Below are 9,952 nucleotides of genomic sequence, written 5' to 3' on the forward strand. Positions count from 1 at the left end.
CTTCAAGGGACATTTCCTTTCGTTTGTGTTTCAAATAATTTTTGAAGTCCTTTCACAACGGAGGCAACTTCTCAATCATTGCTGCTACTTGGAATGCTTCATTGATGACAAGACCTTCAGCAAGTAGATCATGAATAATCACTTGCAATTCCTGGACTTGGGTAATAACAGACTTGCTATCTACCATTTTGTAGTCCAAAAATTTTGCGGCAACGAATTTCTTTATCCCGGCATCTTCAGTTTTATATTTCTTTTCAAGCGTATTCCACAATTCTTTTGACGTCACCACGCCACTGTATACATTATACAGATTATCATCCAGTCCGCTAAGAATATAATTCTTGCATAAAAAATCAGAATGTTTTCACGCTTCAATCACGACAAAGCGTTCATTCTCTGGAGTTTTATCTGGCAGATCAGGAACATCTTCCTTGATGAACTTCTATAGACATAACGTAGTTAAGTAGAAGAACATCTTCTGCTGCCAGCGCTTGAAATCAATCCCGAAAATTTTTTCGGGTTTTTCTACCGGTGCCAACGCCGGTGTTCGGCTTGTCGATGCGTTGGCAGTCACCGTCGGAACAACTTGGTTTTCGCTTTCAGTCATCATTTTTTCTGTAAAAGAATGACACAAACAAACGTTTTCAAACTGGAGTAAAAATCACGTAGATTTTAATCTCCAACAAAACGCCACGAAGGCTTTACTCTCCAAAACGGGAGTACACAAAACCACAAAGGTTTTAGTTTGCAGAATAATAAGAATAACACAAATACAGAAATAAATATTAAATTCCTTAAGATTGTTAGTCCCGCCAATATTGCTGTATTTGTAAATAATAATTCTGGGAAATATAAGTTATCGTAATGAAACAGTAATTAATTCGAGCCCACTGAATTCACAGTGTTTCCTTAAGGAATTTAATCTCCTCCTAGTACCCAAGGTATGAATTATTTTCTCCCAGGATAGAACGAATCACACACTGGTGTAGCGGTATTTCAAACCCCAGTGTTTCAGCGAACACAAAGTTCGGTAGCAAATCACACTTACAATTGCTTTGTTTGAAGTTAAAACAATACAGAACAAAGGAGTAGAAACTCAGAAAATCGTATGAAAATGCTGAGAGGAAGGAGTGCAATGTATAGCCAAAGTTGAGCGTTTTCAGTTTGGTGTGTGTATTTCTTCAACAACTGCTGCACATATTTATAGCAGTCAGCTTTGAAGAGCATGTTGGAGCATGCACTAGGGCCATGGTGGGAAGAGCATTAGGCGGCTGCTATTGCAGCTGGTGGTCAAATAATTAATCAATCAATCATTTGACCAAATCCGAAGCCGAAGCCGAAGCCGAAGCCGAGCCGAGCGACGACGACGACAGCGCGAGGCTTGCTTAAAATTTTACTCAAAAATTTCATTTTTCCCTCCATTTCCCATTCACCCTCATTTTAAGACTATTTCATCTTAAATAACAAAAACCTCAACAATTTCTCATTAGGACAAAATCATGATACCTAAAATGAATAGCTCGAAACAACTGTGCTCTCTAATTTTTGAAAGTAGCCAACACATAACACTATATTTCATGATGCACAAGCATAGGCGAATCTAGGACATGTTATGTGGATTTAACTCGCTTTAAGCAAGAATTATGTATACATTCCCAAAAAGGAAAAATTAAAAAGTATACAAATATGATTTACTCGTTGTGAACTCACTTAATCTAAATGCCAAAGTCACTTGTGTAAGAATCATCATAGCACTAGACCAAGAATTCGACCAGGGATTTCATCAAGACGTTGGCTTTCTCACAAGTTTGGTTAAATAAATGGAAGACATGCCCCTCCCCTTCTATCTCCTTTATCCCCACTTCACCTTTCCACCCACTTCTTTTCATCGTCTCGTAATAAGTCCAAGCCCTGTCTCTCAAAAAATCTTTGCCTGCGGTACAAACTAAAATCTTGGAGCAATTCAACTTCGACAGCAACCTAGGATGAGCTGCTGGATTGAATCTTGGATCATAAATCCCAGTGTTTTTAGGGCATAAATAAGTCCAAAGTGTATCGAGCTTATCGTTTCCGAAATAGGGATCAACAAGTACCATTCCAATTAGCGACGGGAGAAAATGACTTTCCTCACTTGCTCGAACCATCATGTTATGAGCAATATTAGCCCCAGCGCTATCACCAGCCAAATAAACTCGTGAAAAATCAGCATGTTCTTTGAGCCAAGGATCTGTTCCTTGAGCAACCCATTTCATAACAGCCCATGAATCATCATAACATGAAGGAATTGGGTGTTCTGGCGCTAGTCTGTAATCAATCGTTACGGAAACTACATTGGCCTCAGCGGTTAGCTTGTGAAGGTAACTATCATACATGGGAGAAAATGCTGATTGAACGCAGAAGCCACCGCCGTGGATGTATAAAAGGAGAGGAATTTTTTGGGGTTTTCCACTGATTTTGGGAAGGTAAAGACGCGCTGATACGTTTTGTTCAAGCAAAATGGTTACATCTTTTGATTGGACTCCTGTCTTGGGATTGTACGATGGAGGGACAAACTTGGTCTCTTGAAACCTGTGAACACTGCCATCAGCATCAACCTTAAAAAGGGGATAAAAGTTGTGAGCTTTTCCAGCAAGGGTCGATTTCACATATAGGCAGATAATTAGAAATGATAAAGGAAAATAAAGATGAGTGAAATGTAGTGCCATAACTATTGAGTTATGGAGGAAACGAATGAATGGGCCTTCCAATTGCAGTAGATATTTATAGAACTTAGTGTGTGTGTGTGTGAATGCATGATAGCGTGCTTTCACTGACCTGAGCAGTTTGTAAATTGAATTTGCTGGTGCTGCATGCCATACATAATTGTAGTAGTAAGTAATTTACTTTATATGATGGTGTTAGATTAGGTATAAAGTTTAAAATAGGAAAATGAATTATTACAACATATTAAGAATATTCTTAAAATATTTGATACTAATAATGTCATGATATTTTTTTTTTATTACAATAATATATCTCAAGGATAAAACAAAATGTCTAGATTAAAGTTTTTACGTAGTATAAAAGAGCGTTTTAAAGATGTGCCATATAGAATTGAATGGCTACTCCTTAAAGGTTCTTAACAACGGGATATACTATTAACCATGTTGATTAGTTATAGTATTGTGTTTCATTTTTTATAAAGTATTATTTTAAATAGATCATTTGTTACATGTGTATTATTTAGTTATGTAATAGACAATTTAGTGTATGAAGTCTTAGCTCATGCACAAAAGATTAAATTGTCGATTCTCATAATTAATAAACACTATGTTCACAATCGAAGATATTGTTTGGCAAAAATATTTTGATAATTGTAGCACAAGATTAAACTATAATTTATCTTGATTATGGGAGTGATTTTGCTCCAACTTCTTGTGCTAGTATACTTAGTGTATATTGAACGGACCAAGTAGAGAAAATATATTTTTGTACTGAATATATATATATATATATATATATATATATATATATATATATATATATATATATATATATATATATATATAACGTTTTCTCTAATTCATTAAATGAGCTTATACTCCTAATCTTGATATAGTTATTATAATCAATGTGATTTGTTTATTGTTTTGATTTATCAAAAGGTACAACTCTATAATAGAGTTGGTGTATGCCTAATAGATTGGACAATAACGAATAACATTTGAGAAATAATAATTAGTTGATAGAATCGGTGACTCGTTTTTGAGTTTGATGATACCCCTTTATGTAAGCTTTTAAGTTTTCATGTGAAAACCCGGCCGGTGAATTTTGTATCCGTCACATGAAATAGTTTAAGCGAATTTATAAAGGATTTAATTAGTTGATTAAATTAAATTATCAATGATTTAATTTAATTAACTATTATTTGTAATCTTAACATGGGGAGTTAAAATAAGCGTTAGTGAATTTCAAAAATTCATATTGAGGAGTTCAATTGCAGTGTTTTAGTGGAATAAACTATGATTAATTATAGTAGGATTTAATTCATCCGAATTTCGAATTAATATTATAATTGACAGCCTCTTATTATTTCTGTGGTCCCTGCTATACCCAATAAAAATCTGGATAGACTTAGGTAAAAAGTGACATGGGATAAAAGTTATCGGTTTGTGAGTTAGAGTAGGATTCTACTTACACTAGCAGAATCCTACACGAAATTTTAACCTTTTTTTGGCTTAATTTCAGGTCTACAAATAGAAGACTAGTTTCACCTATTGACTCACTTTTTTGGAGTAGTATTAATTGCCCACTCAAATAATTTTGTCCAAAATTTTAAGAGGAGCATAGCAGAAGACAAGACTGTAGTTCTGAATTTTTGCTATGTGAAAGATTTGTGTAACCGTTTGGAAAAGTTAGTACTTCTAATCTCTGTAATTAATCATTGTCTAATTTACTTATTTGTGATTCCAATGTTAATGCTCAGCTTCGCTGCGCATATTCTAACATTTATTGTGTGAGGCAAGGAAAGTGCAGGTTGCCATTTGCCAACCTTCTACGCTACTTTCCTCTATTCTACTTTAGGCGCATGCTCTTCACTAGATTTGAGACATTTCTTATTAAAAGTTGGAGTAAATTACAAGTTTTATCTTAGAAGATTTTTTCAAGATATTAATGATTCTTTTTAATAGTACATAGTATTAGTATGTCACTCAATCTTTGATAAAATGGAGTCGCTATATGAATCGGCATTGACCTCCATATCATTTTATTTAAACTTATATTATGCCACTATTATACAAAATAAAATAAAATTTAAAAGTAAATAGTGGAAGTTTTCTATATTTCTACTCTAAGTATAGATAAAGTAGTGAAAGTTTATAAGGAGTTGTTTGGTTCAAATATAAGTTATGAAGGAATTGTAATGCATGTATTAGTAATCGTAGGGAATAGTGATATATGAATTATTTGTTTTTGGATGTTTACTTTGTTATATTAAAGCAAATAATTTTGGAAATCATGAGGGTGTTTTTGTCATTTAGTTGATTTAGTGAATGTATTGTTAATACTTGCATTCTCATTTCACATATATCCCGTATAAAAATATTACGTATATTCCTACATAACTTAGATAGGTATTATTTTCTCAGAAAAATTGGTACGAAGATGGTCGGAACACATTTTCTCATTGTATTTCTCTTCGGAATCTTCAGGGATATGAAGGTAACGACAAGGAGGGGGTGTCAAATAGGCGGGTTGGACCGATTTTGGGTGGATTAAAATGAGCTGATATAATAAATGAGCGAGTCAAAATTAATTGGGATGAGATGAGTTGGGTCAAAATGAGCTAAAATATAGGTCATAATCCAACCCGCCCAACTCTTACCAAGCTTTAATTAATATATGTTGTTTTCTTATTAATTGTATAATTACTAAATAAGACTTTTTTTTGTTATGGTCCTATATAACTTATCAAGCAAAAAATATTATTCTAAGATATTCTAACAAAGTTACTCATGTTTCAATTTAGACAAAAAATCAGGTCAACTTTAGATGGGTTGAAAAAAATTTGATCAAGATAGGCTGAATTCAACAAATGAACGGTCAATAACATGCCCAACCTTAGGCGGGGTCATTTGGGCTGAAGCCAAATTTGACTGCCCTAAGGACAAGTAAAACAAAGAAAAATTAACCTAAATAGTCGTTAATCTAATCGCTTAAACTAAAAATAGCTAGTGAATATATAATATAAGTATAATTGATGTATAATATATATAAATATATATAATCAATATATAATTTATGAATTGTGACTAAAAGAAAATCTCAAAAATAAAATTACCTGACGGAAGGATGAGGAAGCAACACTCGAGTACAAATAAAGTATACATAGGATTCCCCTTTCGTCTCAATATTGGAACCACAACACAAAAGGAAATGCGTGTCGTTACTTTAACCACAAAAGCAACTTCAATTGCTCATCGAAATATAGCCGAAGAATTCGTCTGTCTCGTCCTTTTCCACCTTAAGGAATCTACTGTTCTCAAATGGCATCTCACGGTTAGCTCTCTTGAACGAGAGCAATTAATTGTACTTTGTGTGAAGAAAGAGGTGAATTTTTTAGCTGCCTTGTTAATTACTTGAACAATGTTTCATAAATCATAAGGTATGTAGTCAATAAGTTTATAAGGAAGAAGGAAACACAATTGGGTAATTATAACTATTTTTAGGATTTTTGGTTTAATATATTGCTAGAGCTCACAATTAAAATACAAGAACCACAAAATCAAGCTGAATGCTCAAAGAACATATTAAGGTCTTTAAAATATAAGTACCAGAGTTAAGGCAAAATAATCTTAAAACAAATCTCTAATGTTGCCTCAAGAAATCAACTAGTTTATCCATAAGAGCAACAGCTTTGTCGGAAGTGGGACTGAAAAAATGAAAACAATGGCCTTCCCCTTTCGTCTCCATTATTTCCACTTCTCCATTCCACTCACTCTTTTTCAACCCTTCATAATAATTCATCGTCCCTTCTTTCAGAAAATCTTTCTCCGCCACAAAAAACAGCACTTTCTTACACGCCATGGATTTTAACCTCGGATCTAACAACGGATTTACCCTCGGATCTTCGAAACATCCACCAGTACTTGTGGGACACAAAACCTTGTACAGAGTATCATTTTCTACCCCGAAATACGGATGAACCAAAAAAAGCCCCAAGATTTTAACTTTTAAATCAAGATAACTAACCCCTGCTCTAACAGCAACGTCATTAGCAATATTTGCTCCTGCACTTTCACCACCAATAAAAACTTTACCAAAATCAGCATACTCATTTAACCATGACTCTGGGCCTTTACTATTAACATGTGAAAGCACCCATTGAAATGCTGACCAAGAATCATCGTACGTAGTGGAAAGAGGGTTTTCAGGAGCAAGTCTGTAATCAACTGAAACAGCAATAAAATTAGCCTTTTCGACTAGTGAGCTGATGAAATTATGGAACGTGGGGGAACGAGCTGATCCAACACAGAAAGCGCCGCCGTGAATGTAAATTACAAGTGGGATTTTCTGTTGTGGGTTTGTGAGTTTGGGGAGATATAAGCGTACGGAAACCCCTGTTTCTGGTTGAATTACAACATCTTTAGATCGAACAGGAGCTTGTGGATTGTCACAGAGTGGAGCATTTTCTGATGGCCTGAATCGATTGATGGTGCAATCTTTGTAAATAACGAAAAAAGGAGTCATATCAACTGCTATTTCGTTAGTATTGGAAGCCATGGGAGTGAGAACTGCGCAACAGAGATGTGAATTTGAAGTGAGAAAAAGGTAATGAGTTCAATGCTTCATAGGGTGTACGTAGAAAATCATTAATGGTGGGAAGCTACTATAAATAGCTTGAATTGACCTGTCTTCGATTTCTACGGTGGGTGAACAGTCAACCGTTTCATCCAACATAAGAAATGCCGCCTCAGCTGACTAATTATGAAAAGGTTTAATGAAGTATATTGGTAATATATTAATTGCAATGGGTGGATTACTAATCACCTGATTATTTAGCGCATATGATTTGTGAATCGGATATTTGGTTGCACTAAAATGTGATTTATGATATATACGGTACATCTCTATAACAGTATCGTTGTATAACAACAATTCACTGTAAAAGTTAAGTTTTTTTGGAATCAATTTCCATGTTATGTTATATAATATATGTTTTATATAACAGTATTTCGCTATAACAATCAAAAAAATATGGAACAAACAATATTGTTATAAAGAAGTTTGATTGTAATATAAAAAACGTATAATTTTACCATTATTTTAAGAGTAAATAAAAATTAAAAAAATGAAATCAAAGTTATTTTGATATTTTAGATTTTTTCCGTAAATTAATTCATCTCGTGTTTGAGCTGATATAAAATAGTATCAGAATCGTGGTATAAGATTATACTTGTATTGCTTATACCAAAGTAGAAGTTTTAAAAATAATACCAAATTTTTGTTGAGATTATTTTCATAATCCTGATTAACCAAGATCCTTGATAGATCAAAACAAGTTATTTCATGTTGTTTTCAAGTCATCAAATTGTGATTTCTATGAATAATAGGATATATTGTCGTAATCTTATCATAAAAAATAAAATATACTCTAATAATTTACTATCCGCAAGTCTTCAATATGTAGTACCCCCAACAGTATAAATTAGGGTTACCTGAATGCAACCAAACATCATTTTGTTTCCCTTCCTCAACATTACGGGACTCACTCGGAAAAAAATTAAAAATAAATTTAAAAGGAGAGAAAGAAACTAAATTTAACTCACCTAATTTCCTGACTATAATAATGAAAATAATCTTTGGGTGTTTTGGTTTCAAATTTCCAATTTTTCTTTGCGATAAAATGGGGATTTGAGTACACCTTTTCTGTTTTGAACAGATTAAACTTTCAAAATAGTAGAAATTCCTTTCTCTCGTTCTCCTTTCAAACCATAATTATTTGAAAAAAGGGTTAACCTAACTTGCAGGTATGATTAAATCTTTAAGAAATTCAAAAAGCAAAAAGCAAACGAAACTGTTTCTGCTAAAAAACAATTATGGACGCTTTTCATAACATATCATGAAATGAATATGTTGGATGGTTCTGACAATTAGTTGCTTTTTTTAAAAACATTTTATTCTAATCCAAGCTAACCACACTTTGCTCCCCTAATATCAAAGTCCCATCACGAAAAAGCACGAGGGCAAACAAGTAGTTTTGGAGGACCAAATAGTGATTCATCGACTCATATCTTGTAGTAATTGTAATTGACGAGCCGCCGGAAATTAAGACCAAATTTTAGGATTAAATTAACAGCCTAAACTTTGAAGTCCTAAACTTCGAGAAGCAAATTGAAGGAGCTCTTTGTTGCATTCAAATTAGAGGGGAATTCGGCTAGTTGATATGAAAATTTCGGTTTGGATTTTAGATTTTCGAATTGAAGAAATGACAATCCAAATAAGCTCGGATTGGATTGGATTTTTTAAATTCGGTTTCGGATTAATCAGTTTGGATATTTTGGATTTTCGATTTTGGTCGCAAAAGTCAAAGAAAATAATTTCACACAAAGATACCGACCACCAACAATTGGAAATAGTGGTCCCACAATAAAGAACCATTCCTACATCTGACACATATAAAAATTTCGACCGATGTCGGTCGAAAATTGGTCAATCTTTGACCAAGACCTAGTCATACTTGCATATTATCTACCAAAATAAGTTTTAATTAAAATATTTCAAGTATACCGATCAAAATCGGTCGAAAATTTGAATTTATTTTTTCCTGCCTAAGGTCAATTGTTTTTTTCCATAACAAAAATTATACTATATATATAATTTACCGACTGATTTTGGTCGATATTATTGGTAGATTATTTGTTATTTACAATATCTACATATATTTAACAATACACACACACACACACACACACACACACACACATATATATATATATATATATATATATATATATATATATATATATATATATATATATATATATATATATACACACACACACACACATAGTCTTGAATGTTTTATTTTCGATCACCTTATTAGTACTTTGCTCATATACTTTATCAGTGGATCAATTGGAAATTCATTTATATTCGATTAAAACTTACTATAACACATTTAAAAACAAAGTGTATAGTTCAATTATATTTATTTTTAAATGTGTTATAATAAGTTTTAATCGAATATAATTGAATTTTCAATTGATCCACTGATGAAGTATCCGAGCAAAGTACTAATAAGGTGATCGAGAATAAAACATTCAAGACTATGTCGATTGTACACATCTTGGAGTATCTAGTCACTCATTATACCAGAGCATGTAGTCACTTAAAATATTTAAAATGTTCACTTAAACTTCAAGATTTGTTTTCTTATTTATTCACCGATCAAGCATTCGAGTGATGAAAT

At 32.9% G+C, this 9,952-nt stretch overlaps 2 protein-coding genes across 2 annotated transcripts; both read right to left on the minus strand.

The window, feature by feature from the left end:
• Nucleotides 1–1,591: 1,591 nt before the first annotated feature.
• On the minus strand, nucleotides 1,592–2,783 carry LOC104108790 (2-hydroxyisoflavanone dehydratase-like). Its single transcript, XM_009617914.2, has one exon. It carries the CDS (start codon nucleotides 2,703–2,705, stop codon nucleotides 1,755–1,757), a length of 951 nt encoding a protein of 316 aa, XP_009616209.1. The 5' UTR covers nucleotides 2,706–2,783; the 3' UTR covers nucleotides 1,592–1,754.
• A 3,407-nt stretch (nucleotides 2,784–6,190) lies between these two features.
• LOC104108787 (probable carboxylesterase 2) lies at nucleotides 6,191–7,477 on the minus strand. The gene has a single exon (XM_009617912.4). The coding sequence runs from the start codon at nucleotides 7,261–7,263 to the stop codon at nucleotides 6,349–6,351; it is 915 nt and encodes a 304-aa protein (XP_009616207.1). The 5' UTR covers nucleotides 7,264–7,477; the 3' UTR covers nucleotides 6,191–6,348.
• Between the last annotated feature and the right edge of the window lie 2,475 nt (nucleotides 7,478–9,952).

The sequence above is a fragment of the Nicotiana tomentosiformis genome, chromosome 1, assembly GCF_000390325.3.
Source record: "Nicotiana tomentosiformis chromosome 1, ASM39032v3, whole genome shotgun sequence".
Taxonomy (NCBI): domain Eukaryota; kingdom Viridiplantae; phylum Streptophyta; class Magnoliopsida; order Solanales; family Solanaceae; genus Nicotiana; species Nicotiana tomentosiformis.

What these genes read in the sequence shown, in the direction of transcription:
- LOC104108790 (XM_009617914.2), bottom strand. Translation starts at nt 2,705, where the DNA reads ATGGCACTACATTTCACTCATCTTTATTTTCCTTTATCATTTCTAATT.
- LOC104108787 (XM_009617912.4), bottom strand. Translation starts at nt 7,263, where the DNA reads ATGGCTTCCAATACTAACGAAATAGCAGTTGATATGACTCCTTTTTTC.